Source organism: Paramormyrops kingsleyae, chromosome 5 (genome assembly GCF_048594095.1).
Source record: "Paramormyrops kingsleyae isolate MSU_618 chromosome 5, PKINGS_0.4, whole genome shotgun sequence".
NCBI classification, from domain to species: Eukaryota; Metazoa; Chordata; class Actinopteri; order Osteoglossiformes; family Mormyridae; genus Paramormyrops; species Paramormyrops kingsleyae.
In genome coordinates, this window is record NC_132801.1 from 41,976,976 (window position 1) to 42,004,370 (window position 27,395).

Below are 27,395 nucleotides of genomic sequence, written 5' to 3' on the forward strand. Positions count from 1 at the left end.
TTATATTTCTGCTCCCTACATGGAGTACCTTACATTTGTCTATGTTAAATTTCATCTGCCAGGTATCGGCCCAGTCACTAATTAAATCAAGATCTCGCTGTAGCTGCTGAGCCGCTAGTTCAGTATCTGCTACACCACCCAGTTTTAACTAATCAAGGCTCATTCAAGACAGATTTGCATAGTCTCACTTAGTGCGCACACCCGCGATATTTAAGAAGCCCAAATAAATGGATGAACGATAGATCGACCAAATGAGTCGGAAAGCCTGTAAAATGAGAGTGGTGTTTCTTTCCGCCTCAGAACAAACGCTGCTGATGGAGCTGTATGAAAAGTACAAAGATGTAATCGTTAAAAAAAGGCAATACTGTGGCCATAAACACAGCCAGGCAGTTGGCTTGGCAATGAATTGCAGACAGACTAAATGCATAAGTTACGTAAATGTTACAAGCGCTTAGTAGAGTGGCACGGTGGTACAGTGGTTTATGCTATCGCCTTATAATGTGACAGTTGCTGGTTCGATCCCCATAGCCAATGGGGAACCTTCTGGGTTGATTTCACCTGTCATTATTACTGTATAATATTATTTGATCTCGTAAAATACTTTAAATCACATCCATGTGAAATGTTCTGCACAAATAACCGATCATTTGTCTTTGCTATTTTTGTAATAAACTTTCAAAGTAGACAGTGACTAAACAAAATATAAAAATATCTTCCTGTTCATATTATTTTAACAGATTTTTTTGCCTCAACTGATTTTTGGAATACCCCCCTGGTCTCCTTGTTGAAGCAGTTCATGTATGTAAACAGGAGTGTTACTGAGGGATAGGGCTGGCACAACTGACTCAAGAAATACATCCCAGAATGAGTCATGGCAGTGCTATCCCGTCATGGGGGATGAAGCAAAACAGCAGCATCAGGCTGAACAGTTCTCCTCAAGTCAACCCAGAAGCCACAAAAACTGTTATAGGGCAACTATATGGCCCTAAGGCCTCCCTGGGTGAGACAAACCTCACAGAGTGCAGTTTGGGACAGGTGAGTGAAAATAAATGGGGTAGCTCAAAGGAAGCAAGAAACAAGATAAGGGAAGGTGAGGAGGCAGAGCCTACATTGGCAGTCTGGGGAATGTAAAAATCCTGCAGCACTGGACAAACACTGAAAGGGACTGGAGGAGGATCGCCTGCCACAACAGGATGATGGCCCCAGGGCTAGAGGGGTCATGTGAGAAAGAGACATACCCGTCCGGCAGGGAGAGGAAGAGCAGAGCTGGGCAGTGATGATTAGGGAGGACATACCCAGTGAATGTCAGGCCTGTCAGGACCGCCCCTCTGTTGCAGCTGACCTTCTGTTACAGTCAGGACACAGATGTCAGTGTGGCACCAGCATTCTATTAAAAGGTTGTGGAAAATTATAGTCATGCAATTTCATCACTCCACCCCTCCTGTTCCCAAATCCATTTTTTCTTTAACACCGTCCCCCTTCCCCCTTCCTAGTGATCCTCCCATCCTGAAAATAAAACTGGGAGAATGTGTATCCATGGCATCCAAAGCAACACAGTGCAAACGCGCTTCACAGCCCCACACAGCAGGGCGACAGTGTTGGATATGGATGACACTCAACATCGGTCGGGTTAGGAAAAGCCATGATCCACTGACTTTGGAGGGAGGGAATCTTCCACCACTCACCACATCTTGCCACATTTTTGGGGCAAAATATAGGCAGTTAGGTGATTTTCACAACCTTATATAAAAAGTGGGGTGGGCCCTCCTTTGTATACAAAGCAGCCTACAGCCATAAACACTTGCATTTTTCCCTTTTTAAAACTGTGCATGTAACCTCTGATAATGAATATGAATTAATGCTGAAAACAACAGGCAAAAAGCAGCAGCTGCAAGTCCCACAAGGAAAGGACAAAAATGAAAGAAAAACTGTCCTTGAAATAAGCAGAAAAAAATTAACACAAATTAACACATGGAGCTGGGGGACAGAAAAAAGTTTTTTTTCCTTTTTTTGAATCCTGTACCAATATTATTTAACAGCACAGACGGTTCAGACTGAGAAGGTCCAAGGAGCATTCTCCATACAAGGCAGCAGAGCATCTGACAACCCCATGACCTAGTGGTCAGTAGGATTCCTGGTGAATGGGTATGTAAATCCTGCCACTGGATACTTAACATTCATGAGGTGGCCTGTAGATCTGCAGGTTACCAGTCGGTGTCTGGAAGGCCATGGGTTAAAATTCTATGGCAGGTAGAGTAATGGCATCACTGTTGGACGCTTAGCCCCAAAAATGGGGTGAAAGAAAAAATGTCTGACCTCAAGCTTTGCTCTAAACCGTATGTATGTTTCATAGGAGATCAAGATGGAAATATGAAAATAATTCCTCTGTCCCTGAACTCATGATTGTACAAATGGAAAACAACTGAATGTACAAAAGTATATCAAAAGATGGCAGCTCTTTGCACAATGCAAGCAATTTGGCTGTCAAGGCCTCTCTTCTCGGTGGGGCTGTGGCTGAGATGCCCTCACATTAGCAGTACTCAGTTATAGCTGCTGGGGTTACACAGTTGCCAGCGGGTGTTCAGCAAATCGAAGTAACAGATGTCCTTGCCCATGTGTCAAGCTGGTGTGCAGCTACTGGGCATTTGTACCCCACACAGGGCTGGTACATAGACAATCGAAGACTGCCATTTTGACAAACAGGAGCTTCTCAGCAGCAGCTCAACAAGCTTGACGTGAGTCTTGAGGATTGAGGAACGTAATATGCAGCTCACAACTATCCTCTGGTGGAGTATCTGGGTACTACACTAAAACCACTACTAACAAAGCTCTAGCACAGGAGTGGGGGACCTGTTCCATGTCCAGCCAGTGTGAGTTTAGGTTTTTGGGATAGCTTCTCAATCAGTCAATAACAGTGGGTCCCTAGGACTGGAGTTCAGAACCACTGTTTTATTATTGTCTGATTGAGAGGTCATCCCAAAACCCACACCAGCCTTCCACAGAACAGGACCCCCCCCCCCGATCTAGGAGTTTGACTCAGTTTCTGACCTTCGGCTTGTCACACTTTTTTTAGGGGACAAGCTAATCTGACCTACCATGGGTTTCGGACTCACCCCATGGTCCAAAATCCTCAGGGAGGGAAAGAGCTTCAGATTTGGTGTTTATTTTTACAAAGTCCACAAAGTCAACAAAATCCAATCTTCAATCACACTGTCATAGCAGCAAAAGAGCATTAGGTACTGCTGCAGCTGTTATTGTGTGCTGGGTGCTCGTGTTCAAGGACCACACATGGGTTTTCTTCTATGACAGACAAGGAAAAAAACACCAGAGACCAAAGGTCTTACTAATATAGTTATATATTTATTTGTACATATATCCATTCACATTGGTTTTATTTTATATATATATATATATATATATATATATATATATATATATATATATATATATATATATATTTTTTTTTTTTTTTTCATATATAAAAAAAGATTTACAGTAATTTAAACAATTGTCGCAAAACGATCGTCATTCTGGGAACACACTCTCCCCGGCATGTTGCCTTTCAAAGGATCAGGAGTGAAAGTGGATTTGCAAGGAAACAGAAAAGGAGTACAGAAAGCTCTGGAAAATCGCAACACACCAACCCCTCATGTAATGTCGTCTTAAGTCTTTTTTTAAAAAATAAAAAAAAAAAAAAAAAACAGATACTTTTCTCCAACCACAATGGATGGCAGTCCCCTCCTCTGCTGGCAGAGCTATGCTGCAGTGCTGAACTGTCCATTTGTGTTTGAAAGCACCACCAGCTGCAGGCAGGGGACAGAAACATGTACCAGCCAGACAGTCAATGACTTGACTGCTTTACACTGGAGGAGGAAGAGGAGGAGGAGGAGGAGGAGGAGACAGCCTAAGAACAGCACCTTGATTAAAGCTATAGTTTCAGTGGAATTGTATACAAGGTGTACTTGATCATTGCCCTAACATTCCTCACGCATGTACACAAGCCTGACTGCGAGGGCCTACCATTCCTCACAAACATGCACACACCTGTCCGTGAAGCCCTAACACTGATCACACACGCACATCCATCTGTGAGGCCCTAACATTCCTTATGCACATGTTCACACCTATCGGTTAGGCACAGGAAACAGTATTTTGGAACCACAGGGAGTCTGATAGGGCAGGTTGTGTGTGTGTGTGTGTGTGCGCGAAAAACATCATGCCCTGGTGGCAAGTTGAAAACAAGGATGCAGCCACCACCACCAAAAAAAACACCACATAAAACACAATATATCCCTTTCCTTAGTAATGCAGTACAAGTAGTTTGTTTGCGCCTGACCATTTCAAATAGCACTTAACACTTACTGTTCAGTCACTGATGGTCACAAAGTTGCATGACCTGGGAGGGCTAAGGAGGATTGGTGAATTGGTGATTCACTCTTGCAGCTTCAGAAACAAGTCAGGGCTCAGTTGAACAGACCAGACACGCTGATTGGCCCCGAGTCCTTATTCCTCAAAAGGTGACTATACCACCCCTCTTATGGACCCGTGTATGTTATGGATTTCACAGCAAATTTTCATTCCCCAGCACTCTGGTGGTGGTGTTCATACACCCACTCACTCTGCTGACAGCCACTGTAACTTGTTTTACCATAGCCCCTGTAGATCCTGGGGGCAGCCAACATAAAACAGGAATCAAACCCAGGTCTAAACCATGGGGGACAAAGCTGTTCCAGTCAGCAGGGATTAGGTGAAACAGGAGTTTGGTTCACATCAGTATCCAAAAGGTGTGGGTACCTTCACAAGCTCAGTCAATACAGGGCCAGCCTGACATGCATGATTAGAGTAAGCACCAAATCACATGATACTAAAGAGCATTAACATCACTGCTGACTTCTCTCCCTTTTTTTTCCAGAAACAGAGATAAAAAGCTGTTCAAAGGGAGATCATGTGTCATAATCGCCCCTCCCCCCACCATCAAAAATAGCTTGCAGGGGGCAGGCAATGGTAACAGCCCCAAAAACAGAGATTACAAACACTCATATCTAAGGAGCTGACTGGTGACGAACACTCCCACCTTCTGACCCTACTCCCATGCTGGTGACGCGCAGGACAGAACACACAAACACACATGCAGACTGAACAAGCACAGCTCTCGTCCCTCAGTAAGAATTAGATGGATGGGTGTTGCTATTCCCCCCCCCAAAGGATTATTCAGGGGCCTCATAGTACAGGGAGGGTGAAGCTCAATTTGCATCTTGCTAACAAGTAACACAATGCAATTCCAACATAATGAGGAATCATGCACAGCCAGCTACTGCAAATTACTCTATAATTTTTAGCATTTAGCGGAACTACTAATGGAAACCAACTCCAGAGTTTGTGGGGCCGTATTCTAGTGTGCCATTCTTATCCAGGCCATGATTTTTCCTTTTGTTTCCTTGCTCTGCCACTTTTCTCCTTGGTGCAGGGGTCAGCATTTGGTTGTATGTCCTTGTCTCTTGATTCATTAAGCCACATTGTTACCTGGGCCTCCTTCACACAAAGTAACATGGCACCTGAAGCACTTCTATCTCCTACACAAGGATCGCTCGCTCGCACGCACGCACGCACGCGTCACATCTGGCAAATTAGTGTCCAGGTGTTGCAATTACACTCTACTTTAGAAACTACTTGTCCTTTGTTTTCTTTCCTAAGAAAAACTAACAGAAAAAGGATCGTACTCAGATCATTTTCCTTCACAAACAGGCGAGGTTTTGGTCACCTCTCTGCTTCATGCCAGCCAGGTCAAATCAAAATATCAGCTAGGATCATATAAACACACCCACTAGTCTTGGATTCAACATGTTCTCCTGCAGTTGTTAGACACCACTAGAGCTCCTATGTACTGAATACAAACCGCTAATAAAAAAAATAAACTATAACATCATGCAATGTTTGGCATTTTCTCAATCCCCTTTTTGGAAATCTCATTTGTTGACCTTTATAAAAAAATATACGATTCTTTTAAGCATTATGAAGCATGGAGTTGAGGAGGGGCTGGAAGAGTGAGCAGGGGAGAGACAGACCAGAACAGTGTGTTTGTGTGTGAGGGTGTGAAGTGAGCAGCAGATGGATGGACATGCCTCAGAGCACTGAAGTGTGTCTCTGTGGATACATGGAACTGATTTAGACAACTGAACTTTCAAAGAAAGGACAGCAGGGAATGCTGGGATACAGGTATCCAATGAGTGGGCCGCATGAGGCAGGCAGGCCAGGGCTCTGTCTCTCACTCCGTTTCTCCGATGCAGCGTTGCATGCGGGGCAGGGCAGGAACACAAACGTGCAGCATGTCGGAGTGGAGGGAGGGGCTTCAAGACAGGGGCTTCAACATCATAGCAGGATACAGCAGCGGCAAAACCTCTGACGGCTGCCCCCAACTGAGGGAGGGGGAGTGACCGGGGCAAAGTAGGCGTGCACCTTGATGTTGGGCAGATGAGTCTGGGGAGAAGAGGCGAGAAAAGCAGGAGGACGAAAGTCAGGCAAACACTGCAAACTGGCAAATGTCTTTGAAGCTCATCTGGGGTAAAAGCATGTGAACGTTACACCATCCTCTATGACCTACATATAAATACACCCAAAAAATACATAGAACACTACCAAGCTAGCAGGTAACATTTGTAGGCTGCCAAAGAATAGCATAAAGCTATCAAATTTAAAAATTTAAGTTAAAATTCTGTGAATATATAATACAGTCGTCCCTCGTTTATCGCGGTTAATCCGTTCCAGACTCTACCGTGTTAAATGAATTTCCACGAAGTAGGATTCTTTATTTCTTTATTATTCGGCTGCACCTGGCGTTGAAGGATTTGCGGGGGTGCTCGAATACACAGGCCTACAGTCCATACGTACAGTAATTTTAATTTTAATACAGAGGTGTATAATTGACTCAGACAACAGAGCGCGCGCATTATCATTTTTACTGTCTATCAACTTTTTAATGAAAAAATGTATTTCAATAAACCGGGATAGAGTAAAGCCACGAAAGTTGAAGCGCGAAATGGCGAGGGACGACAGTAATACATTTAAGCAAAACTGATTTCAACAGGAATTGTCTCTTAGAATCAACACTTGCAGACTGGGCCCACATTATAAGGAAAGGAAGCTACAGCAGGAGACACCCCAACAGCTAATAAAAGCACTGCTGCTTAACAGAGATCCATGCGAGTGCGGCGCCCACCCGGAGCCTCTTAATGCCAGCGCGGGTGATCTGCTGGCAGTCGTAGAGCTCGATGCGGTCCAAGCTGTGGCAGGCCTTCAAGTGCTCCAGCGATGCGTCCGTGATCAGTGGGCAGTTGTCCAGCTCCACCACCTCCAGCCGGTCATGAGCACAGGGCCCACTGCCCAGGTGCCTGATGCCGTCATCTGTGATCAGCTCACAATGGGAAAGGCTCTAAGCAGAGGGGAGTCATAAGTCCAGAGAGCCTCCCTGTCAGACTGTCAATTCATATAAATATGAAAAACACTGGGGGGGGAAAAAACTTCTATAGTAACACAGGCTGTGCTAGCTATTAAAAATATAGTAAAATATGCAGTATAATGAGTAAAGAAATGCATTTTGGAATTTTTTCCATGGCAGTATATTCTGATTGTCCACTAGATGGAGCCCTTGCACTTTGTACTTATTCACCCCACCAAGGTTTAAATAAATAAATAAAAACACAAGCATGTAAGAAAAACAGAGCCCCACTCTGCTCTAAAGCAGCTCTGTCACACAATTGAGGCTTCATTCCAGGTCTGGCCAGAGGTCCTGAGCCTCATTAAGCATTGTCATTAACACTGTTCCCACTAATTGGCTGGCCAGGCTAAGCCAAGGTGGCCCCAACTTACCAGGACCTGCAGATGGGGGCAGTGGATTGACAGCTGTATCAGCGTGCTGTCTGTAATCTGAAAGGAAGATGAGCAGGAGGAGTGCTGTTAGGAATCCTTGAGGCAGTAATGGCCGTAAGAATTCTAGAATCACCCTTGACTACAGGTTTTTTTTTTTTTTTTTTTTTTAAATAACACCACAAAAGCCTGATTTACTAGAGAATGAAATGCTGTGATAAACTATGCCGAGGTGTGTTCCAGGGGCCTCACCTGTACACACTCCTCCAGATCCATCTTTTCTAGCTCGTGGCAGTTCTGAAAGAGGAGGAGATGGCTTTTCAGAAGTGTTAGGAATGTGGCCATTCAGGTTTGACGGCAGAGCATTCACATAGGATCGGCTAGAGGCCCTACAGCAGCAAGCACTGTGCACTCACCCGGGCCAGTGTGGTGAAGCCCACATCGGTGAGCTGGGAGCAACGAGCCACCTCCATTATTCTAAGAGGGGGAAAAAATTGAGTCAGGCAGAGGTCCGTGATCCCAGCCTCACTTTGTGAGGCAGATGGACAGCTCAGTCTGGGTCTATTCAAATACCCTCCTGGAGGGGCAACAAGCCACTTCTCCAGATCCCATTATACCACCGAGAGCTCAGGCGGGTACCTAAGGCGGGGGCAGTTCTGGCCCAGGGCGTTAAGGATAGCATCTGTGATGTTGCCGCAACCGGAAACACAGAGCGACTGCAGTCGGTGGCAGCCACGGCAGATGGTAATCAGGCCTTCGTCTGTGATCTGCTGCTCCCAGTGCAGGGGCGGGGGGTGGGGGGGGAGGCAGACAGACAGTGGGTACGATACTGTCAGCAGCAGGTGGACAACAATGCTGAATGTGAAAAAGATGACAAATAAGACAACAGGATAGCATGAACAGGCTAATAACAGAGTACTGAAAGGAATGGGACTGAAGGATGAAACGAGGAGAAGAAAACATGCATATCATTCACAATGGCTTCACACACAATTAGCCATGTAGGTTATATAGAACCACACCCCCCTCCAACATACAGACACACCATGCCAGCTAAGGGAGGGAGAGACGGAGCAATTAGACTCCAGACCCATGGGGGGGGGGGTTGAATAGAAAAATCTGTTCTGTTTTCATCTTAAACGTTGCAACTTACCGAGCATGTCTGTAGGTTTAGGGTTACCAGCTCAGGACAGTGAGCCCCAATGTACTTCAAGGCTTCATCCTCCAGCTACAGTGGTGATACAAACAAACATGGCAATATGTTTATACCCCAACCAGATGTGCCCTCAAAAGTCATCATGCTGCACATATTCCAACAACTCTACAAGCATTAACCTTCAGTAAGATCAAATCATCAAGCAGACTGACAACCAGGTATATCCTACACAAAATCAGCAAAAAAAAAAAACTGTACCAAAGCTGCAGACATGACCAAAAGGGAGAGTGGAGACTAAAGGGGAGATCAGTGGGGACCAAGTGGCAATCACACCCAGACACCTTCATTCTGAGGAATGTAGCCAGCCAGAGGAGGGACCAGGCATGTTTAGTCACGTTCCGTTTATATATGCCATGTGCATGCTTATGACAGATGAACAAAAACAGAAGTGAACATTATTGAAGTCCAGGGGCCTCATGTATAACGACATGCGTAGAATTCACACTAAAACATGGTGTACGGACAAAACTAGGAATGTGTGTATGCAAGAAAAAATCCAGATGCACAAAACTGCTTAAGCACAGATCTACCCAAATTCCCTTTATAAATCCCAATAAGCGTGAAATTTTACGTACTCGAACGAGCCCACAGCCACCCCCCAACCTGCCCATAATTATTTGCATATGTAAATCTGTATAAATACCCACTTTGTTCTGTTTTTCTTAAACAATGGATAAACCACGTGGTAAAAAAGTATTTCAGCAAGTGCGAAGTGGAGGTCATGTTAACAGAAATCGAGAAAAGTGATATTATTTGGTGGTTTAAGTAGTGGCATCAGTAATAAACGAAAGTTGACGGAGTGGCACAGTCAGTTAAAAGTGTTGGTTCTGAAAATCGCACGGTGGCTGAAATTAAAAAGAAGTGGACGGATTAAATTTGACGTGAAAAAACGAGTCTATCATAATAGTCTTAACAGCACAGGCGGAGGTCGTGGAATTCCCAGAATTCCCGGTTGCTGAAATTATTGGGGACACACTTGTATCGTTTTATTGTTTGAATAAAAAACAAAGTCTTGTCTACATGAAGATGACTAAATGGTGTAGTTGCAACATTCAGTTGGATAAATAAATAAAAGCTAACTCATGCCACTATTTCTGGCTCCTTTCATTGAATATGTAGCAACTTTCATGTGTATGAATGAGCCATTGACACCTGGCCATATCCCTCCCCCCCTTTTATGGCACTGATGGGGATGTATCTGGATCGCGTTTCACTGTTGCGTTGTTCTTCAGATTATCGCGCGAATGTGATTTGAATACGCGCCTCCCCCCTCTGCCTCCTTGGGTGGACGTGCAGCCCTCTGGTGGCAGGAGGCCCGGGTACCTGGCCGCTATGGGGCGGCTGGGTCCAAGATCCCTCGAGGCTCTCCTGGCCATCTGGGGGCCCCGGGGTGGCGTTGTTGTGGCCTCACACACTCATTGGGAATCATTCCATGTTAACCTGCACACTCATACACACACTCACAACACACGAACATACACACATGCGCACACACATACACACACATGTATATATGCGCTCACACACACACGTACATATGCACACCCACCCACATACATTCACACCCACCCACGTACACATAGAACATGCACACACGCACAAGATAGCCCAGGGCTTTCTTGCCCTATTTTATCCCTCTCTCTACTTCTTGTCTGGGTGTGTGTGTGTGGCCTCCAACCTTTCTTCTCAGATGCAGATACTGGTGCGGCACTATCCAGACTGTGTTCCTGTTGGTCTGCTTATGCATTTTTTTCTTTGGTATTAATGTATCTGACCCCTCATTTATTATTTTTTCCTCTTCTTTCTTCTCTTCCCTCTCCTCTTTCTCTCCCTCCTCTCTATCTCTCCTATTTCAGTTAACTTTCCCTGTCGGCTCCGGTTTAATAGCGCAATAATCTAAAACGGTGAATAAAGAGTATATCTCAAGTAACAAGAGGAGCTTAATCTGAAGCTCCATTTGGCAAAATAAAAGTGTTGGCACAATATAGCACCCAGACCTGCTTGCTAAACTGCCGGACATGACAGGGGTATATTAAATTAAAAAAAAAAAAAAAAAAAAAAAAAAACGCGTTAATGCGGCTATTTAGAATGGGAATAGCAATCTTCGGGTGAGAGCGGTACTACACGCCCCCGATGCAGGTAAAACAAAGTAAGGTGACATGGTTTACTTTTTTGCCGATTTAACCTCACTTTAAAAACTTTAATACTTCCGACAATGAACGTTTTGAAAAGAATAAAGATTACAGATTTAGCCAGCGTTTTTTTTCATGATTTTACATTAAGATTTCAGCGAGATAATCTGAAATGGACGCGAAAAGTATACTGCGTCGCCGACGATGCACTCGACCCCAGAGGGTTAATCTTTGCCTGTTCAACCACAGTGTAAGGAAATTTTATATATCTGGGTGACAAGCGGATTATGCCGTCCCATACAGCTGGCATGGCATGACTTGGTATTGACTGAGAAATACCAGATCGGTCCGCAAGTTCTCGCTGAAAAGCACCTGTAGCTAAGAACCCGAGAGTGGACAGAACTTGTAAAGGAACAGGTATGGCGTAATTCCTCATCGTCTGCCTTTGTAATGCTAGCCCCAGTTCAGCACACAGTTCCAAAAGGATTGCTCTTGGAAATCTGAATTGACTTAGAGGCCAGTCATCATCATGGGCCAAGAAATCACTATGATCCCTGAATACGCGCTCTCTTATAATTCTTCCATAAGCTATGTCTTCCAATAAAACAAGAGCTGCCATGGTAGTTGTAATAGTTCAGTCATTTTCTGCACCATTTTATTGTTACAAATTGATTAAAATTGGGTGCCGTACATTTGTAAACAACATACAATTAATGTCGGTGTATTGGATAAAGCCAGCATCATGACTGTGTATAAATAGGGAAACCACAGTAGCAACGACTTTCCACTGGGTGCCATCCGCTTACAAAACCGAACAGAAACATGCGTATGCTGTGTTTGGAGCTGCCGTGAGAATGTGCATAGCGGTACGCCAAGTTTTGTTTTTATACATCTCGCGTGAGCGTGGAAATGGACGTCCGCAACATGCACCGTTTATACATGAGGCCCCAGGTTCTTCATGAAACTCCCTTAATTCATCATTTATCTTGGGTGTCCCACACAAGGGACCAAATCCCTAAGGTGAGTAGAGGTACAGCCCAGTCCGTGCAAGTTGCCCAGCCCAGCCACCATACCTGTGTGCAGCCCTTGAGGAACAGGCCCTTAAGACCGGGGCAGCAGCGAACCAGGGCTTGGATGCCATCCTTTGTCACCTGGTCACACCAGGAGATATTCAGCTGTTCCAGCAAGGGGCAGCCCTCACTGTATGGAGAGGTAAGGCATTAAGAATCAGTCAAAACCCAGACAGATGAACTTAAAATGCAGTTACTGCACTTGTATGGGCTCTGATGGGCAATCATTTCACAAACAGAGGGAAATGTGAGTGTAACTGCAGCGTATATGGTGAGGAGACCTGCAGGTAGAGTACATGGGGTCAATTTAGTGTGAAATATTTTTTTTTTTTTTAATATCACATGTCTGTAAGTGAAATAGCTGAGCTTGTATGAAAATTTCAGACCTGGATGTGGTCCTCAGGGAAGTGCATGGTGGCAGATAGTCCATGTGAAACCTCACCTGAGTGCTTTCAAGGACTGGTTGGTGATAGAGGTACATGAGGCCAGATCCAAGTGCTTCAACTTGGGGCAGAACTTACTGAGGCTGGTGCACGTCCTGCACAGTGGGGGGAGGAGAGAGAGTGTAAGGCCATGGGCAACAGGCCTACAAACCACCCAACAGCAGCAACGTCAAGCACTTACGTGTCAGTGATCTTGGTGCACCCATTTAGACTTAGCAGCTCGATGTTCCGGCAGTTTTGGGCAAAAGTCCTGCAATTAGAGTGTTTTGATGAGTTTTCTCAACTGTCTACATTCCTCTAATCAAGCAAGCTTCCCAACACTTCTCAAAACCTTTCTATTACCATATATTTAGTCTTTCTAACTTATAATCACAAGGCACTCTTTGTTCATTCCTTTCATGGTCCCTTTGTTTACATTTCTCCTGAGAAGAGTGTTTAAAAACTGAACAGTTAACATTGGTTTCATTTTCCACAGAAGCAAAATACATAAACCAAAGATACTTATAAAGTATAGGTAATTTTAGCTATAGCAGTGTTTCCACTAGTAACATTTCTCCGCCACGGCAAAATCTTTGCCACAAAAAACAAATAAATAAAATCTATCCAACCAATCAATTATCATAACCAGCACTCTGCTGACTCGCTCAGGAAGCCGGATTCCCATCTCCATTCCCTGTGTGCATTACAGATTTCAGGTTGTTAATGGTATTGTCATTTAGCAGACGCTCTTATAAAGCTCTAATAAAATAAGCATTCAGGTAGGTGGGGGTGAAAACATCTCTCCTTGCTCTCTTACACCCCAGACACACACACTTATACATATCGCTATTGTGTTGTGTGGGGATGGGAGCAAAACAGTAAGGTCTAATCATTAACCTGTCCCCTGGCGACCTAGTAACATTACCAGTAACCTTCTGACATGGTTCCAGTGTGAACGCGAAAGAGTTAAAGATTACCATGTTTGAGATGGGCAGGGGAAGGGGGACTTCTCCCCCTTTATTCACTACATGGATATCAGTTGGGAGTATACGACACACATTACTTTACCATTATGGAAGACTGAGTGGGAATGAAAATTAATCTATGTTTTTTTCCTGATACATTAATACACACTGGGAGAGACTGACATCCCACAACAAAACTGCCAAGTTGTTATGTTGTTGAGTGAAGCACTGAAACTCTGCGGAGAAAACTCATTTCGGCCGCTTGCACTCGCGATGTCGTTCTTTCGGTCACTACCCACAGCTCGTGACCATAGGTGAGGGTAGGAACGTAGATCGACTGGTAAATCGAGAGCTTTGCCTTTTGGCTCAGCTCCTTCTTCACCACAACAGACCGATGCAGCGCCTGCATCACTGCTGATGCCGCACCGATCCGCCTGTCGATCTCCCGTTCCATCCTTCCCTCACTCGTGAACAACACCCTGAGATACTTAAACTCCTCCACTTGGGGAAGGGCCTCCTCCCCGACCTGGAGAGAGAACTCCACCCTTCTCCGGCTGAGGACCATGGTCTCAGATTTGGAGTTGCAGATTTGCATTCCAGCCGCTTCACACTCGGCTGCGAACTGTTCCAATGAGAGACGAAGGTCACGGTCTGATGAGGCCAACAGAACCACATCATCAACGCCCTGGCTGCGCCTAGAAATTCTGTCCATAAAAACTATGAACAGAATCGGTGACAAAGGGCAGCCCTGACAGAGTCCAACCCTCACCGGGAACGAGTCCGACTTACTGCCGGCAATGCGGACCAAGCTCTGACACCGGTTGTACAGGGACCGAACAGCCCTTATAAAGGCAGTCCGGCACCCCGTACTCCCGGAGCACTCCCCACAGGACTCCCCGAGTCCACAAAGCACATGTAGACTGGTTGGGCAAACTCCCACACACCCTCCAGGACCCTGCGGAGAGTATAGAGCTGGTCCACTGTTCCATGGCCAGGGCGAAAACCACACTGCTCCTCCTGAATCTGAGGTTCGACTATCCGATGGACCCTCCTCTATAGCAACCCCGAATAGACCTTACCAGGGAGGCTGAGGAGTGTGATCCCCCTATAGTTGGAACACACCCTCTGGTCTCCCTTCTTGAAGATGGGGACCACCACCCCGGTCTGCCAATCCAGAGGCACCGCCCCCGATGTCCACACAATGCCTTGAGGAACTCCGGGCAGATCTCATCCACTCCCAGGGCCCAGCCACCGAGGAGCTTTTTAACCACTTCAGCAACCTCTGCCCCAGAGATAGGTAAGTCCACCCCCAAGTCCCCAGACTCTGATTCCTCATTGGAAGGCGTCTCGATGGGATTGAGGAGGTCTTCGAAGTATTCCTTCCACCGACCCACAACGTCCCGAGCTGAGGTCAGCAGCACACCATCCCCACCATAAACAGTGCTGATGCTGCACCACTTTCCCGCCCCGAGACGCCGGATGGTGGACCAGAATCTCCTCGAAGCTGTCCGGAAGTCATTCTCCATGGCCTCGCCAAACTCTTCCCATACCCGAGTTTTTGCATCAGCGACCGCTGAAGCCGCGTTTCGCTTGGCCTGCCGGTACTCATCAGCTGCTTCCGGAGTCCCACAGGTCAAAAAGGCCCGATAGGACTCCTTCTTCAGCTTGACGGCATCCCTCACCACCGGTGTCCACCAGTGGGTTCGGGGATTGCCACAGCTCCACAATGGCCGCCTCCACAATGGAGGCGCGGAACATGGCCCATTCGGACTCGATGTCCCCCGCCTCCCCCGGGACATGGGAGAAGTTCTGCCGGAGGTAGGAGTTGAAACTCCTCCTGACAGGGGATTCCGCCAGACGTTCCCAACAGACCTTCACTATACGCTTGGGCCTGCCAGGCCTGGCCGGCTTCCTCCCCCACCAGCGGAGCCAACCCACCACCAGGTAGTGATCAGTTGACAGCTCCGCCCCTCTCTTAACCCGAGTGTCCAAGACATGCAGCCGCAAGTACGATGACACGACTACAAAGTTGGTGCCAAGTGCACATATGAACACCCTTATGCCTGAACATGGTGTTCATTATGGACAATCCGTGACGAGCACAGAAGTCCAACAACAGAACACCACTCGGGTTCAGATTGGGGGGGCCGTTCCTCCCAATCACGCCACTCCAGGTCTCACTGTCATTGCCCACGTGAGCATTGAAGTCCCCCAGCAGAACAAGAGTGTCCCCGGGGGGAACGCTCTCCAACACCCCGTCCAAGGACTCCAAAAAGGGTGGGTATTCTGTACTGCCGTTTGGCGCATAAGCGCAAACAACAGTCAGGACCCGTCCCCCCACTCAAAGGCGAAGGGAGGCTACCCTATCGTCTACTGCGGTAAACCCCAATGTACAGGCGCCCAGCCAGGGGGCAATAAGTATGCCCACCCCAGCTCGGCGCCTCTCCCCGTGAGCAACTCCAGAGTGGAAGAGGGTTGAACCCCCTTCGAGGAGACTGGTTCCAGAGCCCAAGCCGTGCGTCGAGGTGAGCCCGACTATGTCTAGTCAGAACCTCACAGCCTCGCACACCAGCCCAGGCTCTTTCCCCATCAGAGAGGTGACATTCCATGTCCCTAGAGCTAGCTTCTGCAGCTGAGGATCGGACCGCCAAGGTCACTGCCCAACTCACACTGCACCCGACCCCTATGGCCCCTCCTACAGGTGGTGAGCCCATTGGAGGGGGACCCACATGCCTTGTTCGGGCTGTGCCCGACCAGGCCCCATGGGTGTAGGCCTGGCCACCAGGCGTTCGCCATCGAGCCCCACCCCCAGGCCTGGCTCCATCCAGAAATGCTATACAACACATTTAAACATTACTTTTTAAAGCTGATGAATCACACTAACACAAAACAAGAAATACACGGGACCCACAAAGACTTTGAATGCAGCTGAAAAGAAGTGGCACACACACGTCTGTGGGTTTACCTTCCCAGACCACTGCCCTGTGAACCCCCCACCCCCAACTGCGGACGCACGCACACTAAGGGTGTCTACTTACGATTTGGTCGACAGACGATTCAGGGCTCATGGTTTGATACACTCACAATATACACTCACCTAAAGGATTATTAGGAACACCATACTAATATGGTGTTTGACCCCCTTTCGCCTTCAGAACTGCCTTAATTCTACGTGGCATTGATTCAACAAGGTGCTGAAAGCATTCTTTAGAAATGATGGCCCATATTGATAGGATAGCATCTCGCAGTTGATGGAGATTTGTGGGATGCACATCCAGGGCACGAAGCTCCCGTTCCACCACATCCCAAAGATGCTCTATTGGGTTGAGATCTGGTGACTGTGGGGGCCATTGTAGTACAGTGAACTCATTGTCATGTTCAAGAAACCAATTTGAAATGATTCGAGCTTTGTGACATGGTGCATTATCCTGCTGGAAGTAGCCATCAGAGGATGGGTACATGGTGGTCATAAAGGACATGGTCAGAAACAATGCTCAGGTAGGCCGTGGCATTTAAACGATGCCCAATTGGCACTAAGGGGCCTAAAGTGTGCCAAGAAAACATCCCCCATACCATTACACCACCACCACCAGCCTGCACAGTGGTAACAAGGCATGATGGATCCATGTTCTCATTCTGTTTACGCCAAATTCTGACTCTACCATTTGAATGCCTCAACAGAAATCGAGACTCATAAGACCAGGCAACATTTTTCAACTGTCCAATTTTGGTGAGCTCGTGCAAATTGTAGCCTCTTTTTCCTATTTGTAGTGGAGATGAGTGGTACCCGGTGGGGTCTTCTGCTGTTGTAGCCCATCTGCCTCAAGGTTGTGCGTGTTGTGGCTTCACAAATGCTTTGCTGCATACCTCGGTTGTAACGAGTGGTTATTTCAGTCAAAGTTGCTCTTCTATCAGCCTGAATCAGTCGGCCCATTCTCCTCTGACCTCTAGCATCAACAAGGCATTTTCGCCCACAGGACTGCCGCATACTGGATGTTTTTCCCTTTGCACACCATTCTTTGTAAACCCTAGAAATGGTTGAGCGTGAAAATCCCAGTAACTGAGCAGATCTGTGAAATACTCAGACCGGCCCGTCTGGCACCAACAACCATGCCATGCTCAAAATTGCTTAAATCACCTTCCTTTCCCATTCTGACATTCAGTTTGGAGTTCAGGAGATTGTCTTGACCAGGACCACACCCCTAAATGCATTGAAGCAACTGCCATGTGATTGGTTGATTAGATAATTGCATTAATGAGAAATTGAACAGGTGTTCCTAATAATCCTTTAGGTGAGTGTATTCAACAAAATAAGTCTGGAAAAAAAAACTAAGGATCTCACAGTTCTCATTTATTCCTTTTTTGGCATATACATTTCGAAACCATATATTTTTTCCTTATTCTTCCGACTCCAGTGCAAAATGCAAAAAACAACTTAACTCTTAAAAGTGCTTTAAACAAGCAGATCCCTACCTTCTTGAAACTAAAAGGAAAAACAATTGAGAATGTCCTTAGTGTAAAAGCAAAAACAAACAAAGATCTCACAGATCTTACTTAATCCCTTAAATTGTTTTCCAGTTTCTTCCTTATTCTGCAATCTCTAATGCAAAATAAATCTCATAGCAAAACTGAGATTATGCCTATTGTGTCCTCTTGCGTTAACATTAATAAATGATTCCGTGCCATGGTGCATTGTTACACCCCTACAATGCGTATTGTCCTATTTTTGAAACGGGAAATATCAGGTAACGGTGCATTGTTACACCCCTAACAAGCATGCGCATGCACGCGCGCGCACACACACACACACGCACACACACACACACACACCCCCTGCCTTGTGGGTTTACCTTCCCACACCCCCTGCCCTGTGCAGCCCACACAGACACAGGCTTACCTCAAAGCGCTGTCCCCAACACCCAGGCACCCCCTCAGACTGAGCTTCCTCAGGAAGCCCCCACAGCGCTTGGAGATGTTCTCCACAACACGGCCCTGCAAGGTAAACAGGGTGTCTGTATTCTGGGAAAGCAGCATTGCTCTCTACACTCATGACAGCATCCCCACACATGACACCAACAATGTCTTTAAGTTTGCAGATGACACAAATGTGGTAGGAGACAGTGGAGATAAGACAGTATACAGGGATGATGTCCAAACAAGCTTGCCCTGAACATTTGCAAAACAAAAAGAACTCTTTTGAGTTCCGGAAACACAGCACAGAACACAAGCCTCTGTATATCAGTGTGGACTATGTGGAAAAGGTCCCTGCTTTCAGGTTCCTGGGCACACTCATTATGGAGGATCTCTCCTGGACCGCCAACACCACAGCAGCAGTCAAAAAGGCACAACAGCGACTACTTCCTGAGGATCTTCAGGAAAACAAACTACTAGAAGCTGCTAGTGTCTTTCTACCGCTGCTCAATCAAGAAAGTGCTGGTGAACTGCATTACTATGTGGTGCACTGGCAGCTCAGCAGTGGACAGGAGAGCCCTTCAGAGGGTCAACACAGCCCAGAAAATCACTGGATGCATACGGCTCTCTCTGGAGGACCTTTTCAGCTCCCACTGCCTCAGCAGAGCAATAAAGATATCAAAGGAACCATCCCACCAAGGGTATCATCTGTTCGAGTTGCTGCCCTCTGATAGACAACTCAGGTTCCATCATTTCATGGACAAACAGACTAAAGAACAGCTTTTACTAGAGCCATACGTGAACCAAACACTGTCAAACTATGACGCCAACCTTAGGGTCTACAGGATCCTTACTGCAATATTCTAATTCACTGTGTAATTGTAAGGTATCGTGTTATTATGTCATGTCGTGTGTGATTTCATATGTCTAATAGTTTTCATGTCAATTTTGCTCACTTAAAATAACGCTGCAATGTTTACATCAAACTGCACTTTATCGGTATTAACTGCACTGTTAATTGCATTTATTGCACGTTACTCATCTATTTATGGTATACAGGTCCACGCTGGGTTTGTAGTATTATTTATTTTGTCCTGTGTGATGTCTTATATCCAGAATTTCTGATGTTACCATCTGTGTGAATGCACCCATTGGACTGCTGCAAAAATTTCATTATACTCTGTACAATGACAGTAAATGATCTGAATCTGGAAAATAATCCTGGCAATAAAGCAAGTGTGTGCGTACAAACACAAACACAATGGGGGACAGGAGGGGGTTCACACTACTCTTGCCATTTATAAAGATCACAAAAAAAAGTGAATGACCAAATTAATTATACTCAAAACATAATCAAAATGCATATAATAAATACCAGGGTGGTATTCCCTGAAAGTAGCTAAAGAAAGGCAGACTTTCCCGAAAAAGTCAGACTCAGCCTAGCTCCATCTCTAAACTTGCCTCATGTCATTCCACGAACGAAGTTCAGTTTTAACTAATCAAGGCTCATTCAAGACAGACTTGCATAGTCTCACTTAGTACGCACACCCACAATATGCAAGAAGCCCAAATAAATGGATGAACGATAGATCGACCAAATGAGTCGGAAAGCCTGTAAAATGACAGTAGTGTTGTTTTCCACCACAGAACAAACGCTGCTGATGGAGCTGTATGAAAAGTACAAAGATGTAATCGTTAAAAAAAGGCAATACTGTGGCCATAAACACAGCCAGGCAGTTGGCTTGGCAATGAATTGCAGACAGACTAAATGCATAAGTTACGTAAATGTTACAAGTGCTTAGTAGAGTGGCATGGTGGTACAGTGGTTTATGCTATCGCCTTATAATGTGACAGTTGCTGGTTCGATCCCCATAGCCAATGGAGAACCTTCTGGGTTGATTTCACCTGTCATTATTACTGTATAATATTATTTGATCTCAGTAAAATACTTTAAATCACATCCATGTGAAATGTTCTGCACAAATAACCGTATCTTGTCTTTGCTATCTTAGTAATAAACTTTCAAAGTAGACAGCGACTAAACAAAATATAAAAATATCTTCCTGTTCATAACGGATTTTTTTTTCCAATTACAGTCATTGCAGTTCATGTTTCACCTTTGTAATATTCGTACGCTTTTATTTTACAGTAAAATACCATTATAACGGACTTCCAGGGACCTGGCAAAACAGTCCGTTATATCCAGAGTTGCTGTATGCCCAGAACACAACTACAGGACACCATTTACTCATGCCACACCTCAGCAGACACACTTGTGGTATAGATTATTATATTGTACATGTAGTAATCCAACTTTACCTGATCAGATGCGTGACTATTAATAATCCCGACTACGTATGTATCTGCGCTGGATATCACCGGCACGCCACACGCCTTGTAGGCAGAACTGCATGTCCGTTATAGCCGAACAGAACTACAGCTAAAAGCAGTCCTGGGGACCAAATTGTTTGTCCATTATAAGCGAAATTCCATTATATGCGAGTCCACTATATCGATGTTTTTTCTGCATGTTCTTATAGGCGCACAGCCGGGACAGGTGGACCTTGTCCGTTATAGTCGATATTCCGTTATAAGCAAGTCCACTATAACGGGAATTTACTGTAATTATTTTGGAATTAATTGGAATGCCAAGACATGATTTCATAGGTTTTATTATATTGATTATGTAGCAATCTCAGCTCTGTTCTCCATATTATGGAAGTATCACGAAGAGGATTACTTCCGAAAAGATGGTTTTTATTCTTTGCTTTCTCGTCTTGCTTTTACTCACAGCACTAACTACAGGGTTCAATTTTTTTATATACGTATATACAAGACTCATTCTCCCACTAACTCAAACAAAATCATGTCATTGTTGGTACACCTTACAGATTAACCAAATAATTCAATCAGATAATGTAAAATATAATGTCAGATGAGGGGACACAATTTGACAGATTACATGACATGAATAGTAAGATCATAGAATTTTGTCCAACGGAACGATCTTTTGGGAATCTGTTCCCACATGTCAGACGTTCTTTGAGACAACGCTAAACTAAGCGAGACAGTTAGCCTGGTGCGGAGCAGACTTGTTCACTCACCTAAGTTACCATGGTAGCTCAGCGGGGATTCATTTAAGACACGTTGATGGAACGGAATTCCCACTTAAATGAGCCAGACTTGTCGAAATAAGTCAGACTTTCCCTTAATTCTGCTTTGTGGAATAAACTCCAGTTTTTCATTGAAAGTGAATTACAGAGACAACAGAAACAAGGGGATGGAAAGAAGAGTATTTCAGTTACCTCAATGTCTCTCTGGAAGTCGAAAAGATCAATTCTCTGCCAGTTACTACCATCCAGGGCTAGCACGTTCCAGGACTGGGGAGGGGGGGAGGAGGGGGAAGTAAAACATCAAGCATGCAGAAAGACAAACACAGGCCAGACTTCAGCACATGAAGATTACTTTAAAATCCCTAGTACATGCTACCAACATAAATGTGCACACAGAGAAAGAGTCAGAGAACATGCTTACCCGTGAGACCTGCGCACATCGGCACAATGTCACCACATCCAAGAAGGAGAAGATTCTAGGGTCAGAGAAAAATAGGAGACAAGAGAATGTGAAAGGGTACCATCATCCACTTACTTCCTACTTACATACTGTTTTGAGAAGGGGGATGGCTGGGGCTGGGTGACTGCTCTCATTGGGCATTAAGGTTCCTATAGCTCTTTATTGTAAAAGGTTACACCAGCTCTGTTCTCTCTTGCCCTTAGGACACACGCACCATGATGACTGACCCCACACCCTATTGCAGCCTTACTGAGACCTGACCTCCCTTTCATTTTCCCCCAATCCTCAAAACACATTTTCACCCACTTTCTATCATCCCCAGATCCAGGGCTGGAATCATCCAGGGCCGGCGTCATGAGGGGGTATTCATGGGCCATGCCTCCCTCCCCCAGAATGAGCCAATATGCCCCTCCCCCCACCCAAAAAAAAAAAAAAAAGTATATACACAAGTCATTCATCAAAAAACAAATAAGCCCGGTCTCTCCCAGGGGTGTGGCTAGGGATCATATGCCCCACCTCCTTCCTGCCAGAATTGCTCTGGCCTGGTGTTCAGACGAGTTGAGCTACCTATGGAGACGTGCTATCGGGCCTTTCTGTGCATGTGCAGTTCCACCGTTTTGAGATTAGGGTTAGGTTTTAGGGGTTAGGGTTAGAGTAAGGGTTTTAGGGGTTTTTGGGGGGTTAGGGTAAGAGTTAGGGTTAGGGCTATCGATTAGCACTACGTTCGCCTAACTCGACAAAGTAGCTCAACTCGACAGAACACCGGCATTGCCCGAGTACCTGGATTTGTTCGCTGTACTTAGCTTAGTTAGTCGTTAAACAAGTAGTGAGACACTAAACACTAACAAGCACGTTTAATTTCTAAAAGGGGCTGCTGATTCACACTTTAAACTGCTTTGCATCGCAAACTCCAGTAAGCTTTGCAAGTAGCTTTGCCAAAACAGCCAAATAAACAAACAAACAAGATCGAGAGATGACGTCGCAGTGAAACCTCTGCAGCAGCCAACGGGAACGACCTCTCGTGCTCTGTGCTTACAAGCCTACCCCTTAGTCTCCCAGAAACAGTGTAAAGGGCTAAAGTAAATGGCGTTCTTATTTCGCATTGGGTTAACCAAATCCATGAAAAACGGAGAGCAGCGTTATATTTTCATACGTGGCCAGAACAGCGATGGGGATTAAAAAAGAAGCAGATGGTACGAGCGTCCCGATATAGAAGATTGTGTTAGGTGTGTCGGTGCGAGAGCCGGGTAAAGGTGACCTGGAAGACAGGGGCCGACGGGCCTCTCACCTACCTCAACAGCAGCTCTTTGGGAAGCTTCTTGTTAATCGCGGCCTCGTCGCTGTTTGAAAACATCTGCGGTCAAAACAAGACACACTGTTAGCAGAAAATTCAGTTTGCCTGATCCCTCATGGGAATATTGTGAGATTGAAGAGTCTTGGATTTCATTTGAGAATAAAACTATAAATGCCTTTCCTGGAGGTGTTTTGCGTGTCTTTACAGAACCGAAAGCAGTACATTTAATTTCTGGTCTGGTACGTGTTACTACTTTGTTTAAAACAGTGTCGTTAAATAGCAACACTGTGCCACAAATTACTACATTTCTTTATATGTAAGCCTAACAACAATTTAGTTGCAGTGGATATTTAAAAAGTGAAATAAATAAGTGCCGAAACGTGAGACCTGCAAGGCAATTTCGATTTGCGTTAAAAACTAAACAAATGTTCACTACCAACTGGGCCAAGTGAGGGGGTGCATGTCGGATCCGTACCAGCGGAAAAGTACCCACATTTATACAGCATGTTCGAACACGGTTGTAAAATGAATAGATGAGTGGATAAACTACATATAAAATATGTAACTAACAGTGTCACTAATATTCCTATAATATTGGCTACAAACAATAGACCAAATTATTTTTCATTTACGCATTGCAAGTTTTGGCCAACCCTTGAAGATGTCACCAGGCGAAATCGCTGTATCCTGGCGCACCGGTTATATAACCATCTTGTACGCTATAGATAGGCATATGTAAGAGTTACTTGCCCGATTAAGTACAAGGTACCGACAGGACTGAAATCTGACAAGTAAAATCCGGCAAGTTAGCTCCGTAGAAATTTAAAGCAGTATGTTTTTGGGAGGGGGGGATAATGCCAGAAACCAGAATTTTACAGGTGTCCATATATAAACCGTAAAGCATTTTTTAATAAGGATGAACATCCCTGTATACACATTTCCCAAACTAAACTGACTATAATCTATAAAGTACTAAACTACGATACGTGTTGTTTAGCCCCACATTAACATTGCCACGGCCACACGGACGTGTGGAGGTCTTGACACTGTATACTGTAGAATAAACAAGAGACACTGTTGTTATGTTGAGCTCATCTCGAGCCTTTGCGTAAAGGCACCTTTAAACCTGCACAGCAAGGCTGTTTTCAATTAACAAACTACACCATAGTTGGCCGACAAGCAGCACTATACTGTTACATGCGTAGCTGTATGCGTAGGTTAGTCAACTTAATGGATCAAATTTAAGACTGTTCAATAGAAAAAGCTACGATACCATATTCAATTATATATAAATAAAATGACGTATTACCAATACTGGATGATGTATTTGATGGTGCAGATATCAAGCCAGAAACTATAGGGCCCGGATTCGTGTGCTCAGCTGTACAACATTAAAAATAAGTAAAACCACACAAATCCCGTGCTCCCTTGCTAGAGGATTAAAAGACAAAAAAAAAAAAAAAAAAAAAAGACATGGAGTAATATAGACCCGTGAAACGCTCTCATATATATATATATATAAATAAAATACACACACACACACACACACACACACACACACACACATACATACACACAATACAATAATTTAAAACAGTTGTTGACCAAATTGATATTTATTTTGTTCAACTGAATCATGAATGACCGCCCCCCCCCCCTTCCCAAAGAATTAAAAGTTTGATGGGGGCCTAGTGAACAAACATAATCAACACGTCAGCAGCACTGCATAACTGCAAGTGTTTGTAACAGTACGCGTGTAGTAAGTGCGTATACTGTATTTCTCCATTGTTCGCGATTGTGATGTGGTCCTTTTTAGTTGGAGCGGCTTGTTTTTCACAAGCGTTTCGGGCCCCGGCAGCCTCAGCAGCCATTAGCAAACAAAAGAGCTGGGTGATCAGAAAGTACACAGCAGCTCCAGGGCTCCGTGAATATATGACAGACCAGGTTGGGCCCGGCACTTATATCGCACATCCCAAAATGTCAAGACTTCAACTGTGTTTAGGACATCGTCTGCATTGCTGTCTTTGTGTTAGAAGCAGGAGGAACAGGAAGCTCATATAGTTTACCTTAACATTAGCACTGAAGCACTGAAACAAAGTATTTTAAGACCGTTTCAGTGAAAATATATGTGGTGTCACCATATCACGCACTGTAAATCAGTCCTTTTTTTCGAAAAAAAGAACAAAAGACGACAGCACGTTACCTCATGAACTCCGACGGAAATGCGAATTTAGCAGCCAAAATACTCACCACAGAAACATTTGCGGACGTGAAGTAGTGTTACACCAAAGGTCAGCAATCAGTATGCGAAAATCCTCTTCATTTTAATTCTTATAAAACCAACATATAAATGCACAATATGTCATTCTCAGCTTTTAACGAACGAGAAACTAACCTCAAACCGGCTCCGAGACACTCCGTTTACCTCCTTTCCCATCCCGGATTGTGAATTATACAACTCAATCCGCCGTTAAAAATATCGAACACCTTTAGAGATTATCATGCTACTGTTGTTTTCCTGTAAAGAATGCTAGCTTGCTAGTTTTCGTTAGATGACAAAACAAATACAGAGCCTCCTCTTTGCTAACCCATACCAACCGACCTCTTATCTCATTTGCTCTCGAGCCCAGTCTCCCCTCCCTCTCTCATCTGGGATCGTGTTGAGTTTATTTTTCAGTCCACAGGCAGTATTTATCCAGCTTTATAGCGACGAACTCGCAGACGATAAATCGACCCTAACCACTATTATAGCAGTGAGTTAATTATGTGATTTATTCCACGCAACACAAGGATAGTCTTCAATCTCTACCTTCCTTTTCCGCTTATGGTCTCTAACATAATCAGGCCTAAACTCGTTTGATGTAATGCAACACACTTTCTGTTTAGTGTCTGCATTAATATAGTATTTTCTTGGTTTAAATATATGACTTATAGAAATCATCATATGCCAACACATAATTATAATGTCTGGACTAACATACGATATGTGGCTATACCCATTTGAGAAAGCTTATTGGATGCATTATTATTGTTTATTTGGCTGACGGCATTATCCACCGTCAGGAAGGCCGGGTGCATATATAAATGATTTCTATATTTACAAATTTAATATGATCGTAATCCGTTTTAAGTTTTATAAATTACTTCCAAGTCTACAACTATATCGGTCTTAGTATGACCAAACTTACAATAAAAACAAACTTTTTATTGACAAACAGAACTTCCGTTTTAAATAATCACGCCCCCAAAAAAGATAACCTATGAAAATGCTGCAAAATGGGATATTGTGATGTCATTGTCGCGGGAAAATCAAGCGTGGCCATTTCTATTTCATATTCATAAGGTAGGAAGTAGCATCACTCTGTCATCACCACATGACATCACTTCCTGTTTGAATGTAAACAAATACTTGCTTTTTCTTTTTCTTTTTTTTACTGCTTGACATTTCTTGTCAACATACTTCTATAAACGTACAAAGCATACGTTATGTGGCCCGGCACAAGAAGAAAAAAAAAAGAATAATACCGTTAGCCATCTAACGCTATGCCAGCATGAAAGGCACCCAAGAATGGCAAGCTAGTAACTTTTTTGACCGGAGCTGTCCTAACTTCAACCACCGTTACGTTTATGTCATAGTTTGATGTAGGTACACACATATTGCACATACATAGAATTGAGCTTATGGTTGTAACCAGTAAAAATGTACTCTCTCCAAAATCCTTTTTGTATTGCTCACACACTATACAGTCTAAGAGGCTAAAAGGTAGATAGTTTCTCCTATCCTATGTGCAAGTATACAGAGGTCAATGACCAGCTTTAATCTAAATCTAGCATAGCATGGATTCTACAGGTACCTAGTTTTAGGGTTGCAAAATAATTCTTCTGTTTAAAAAGTGCTGTTTTTTGGTATTATTATATCCCAAAAATGTCCATGAGGGATGAAGCCTGA

The 27,395-nt window shown here is 44.6% G+C and overlaps 1 protein-coding gene across 5 annotated transcripts; it reads right to left on the minus strand.

The window, feature by feature from the left end:
- Positions 1 to 3,466: 3,466 nt before the first annotated feature.
- On the minus strand, positions 3,467 to 26,614 carry LOC111841126 (F-box/LRR-repeat protein 20). Of its 5 annotated transcripts, XM_023806629.2 has the most exons (16): positions 26,049 to 26,614; positions 25,697 to 25,776; positions 23,445 to 23,506; positions 22,114 to 22,168; positions 21,885 to 21,959; positions 18,566 to 18,660; positions 12,906 to 12,974; positions 12,724 to 12,819; positions 12,285 to 12,411; positions 9,017 to 9,091; positions 8,503 to 8,633; positions 8,280 to 8,340; positions 8,116 to 8,160; positions 7,867 to 7,923; positions 7,217 to 7,429; positions 3,467 to 6,477 (listed from the first exon to the last, which is right to left on the minus strand). In XM_023806629.2, exons 3-16 carry the CDS (start codon positions 23,504 to 23,506, stop codon positions 6,370 to 6,372), a joined length of 1,269 nt encoding a protein of 422 aa, XP_023662397.1. In that variant the 5' UTR covers positions 25,697 to 25,776; positions 26,049 to 26,614; the 3' UTR covers positions 3,467 to 6,369. The 5 variants fall into 5 exon arrangements, with proteins under 5 accessions (XP_023662397.1, XP_072568865.1, XP_023662396.1 ...); XM_072712764.1 differs by lacking the exon at positions 25,697 to 25,776; XM_023806628.2 differs by lacking the exon at positions 25,697 to 25,776 and having other exon boundaries at positions 25,842 to 26,614.
- Between the last annotated feature and the right edge of the window lie 781 nt (positions 26,615 to 27,395).

Bases quoted from the DNA above. Each gene is read 5' to 3' on its own strand.
- LOC111841126 (XM_023806628.2), bottom strand. From the start codon at position 25,883: ATGGGAAAGGAGGTAAACGGAGTGTCTCGGAGCCGGTTTGAG. The intron at 21,960-22,113 runs GTAAGCATGTTC...CCCCCTCCCCAG, and splicing joins GATGTGCGCAGGTCTCACGG to TCCTGGAACGTGCTAGCCCT. The intron at 6,478-7,216 runs GTGGGCGCCGCA...TCTTCTCCCCAG, and splicing joins CTGGCATTAAGAGGCTCCGG to ACTCATCTGCCCAACATCAA.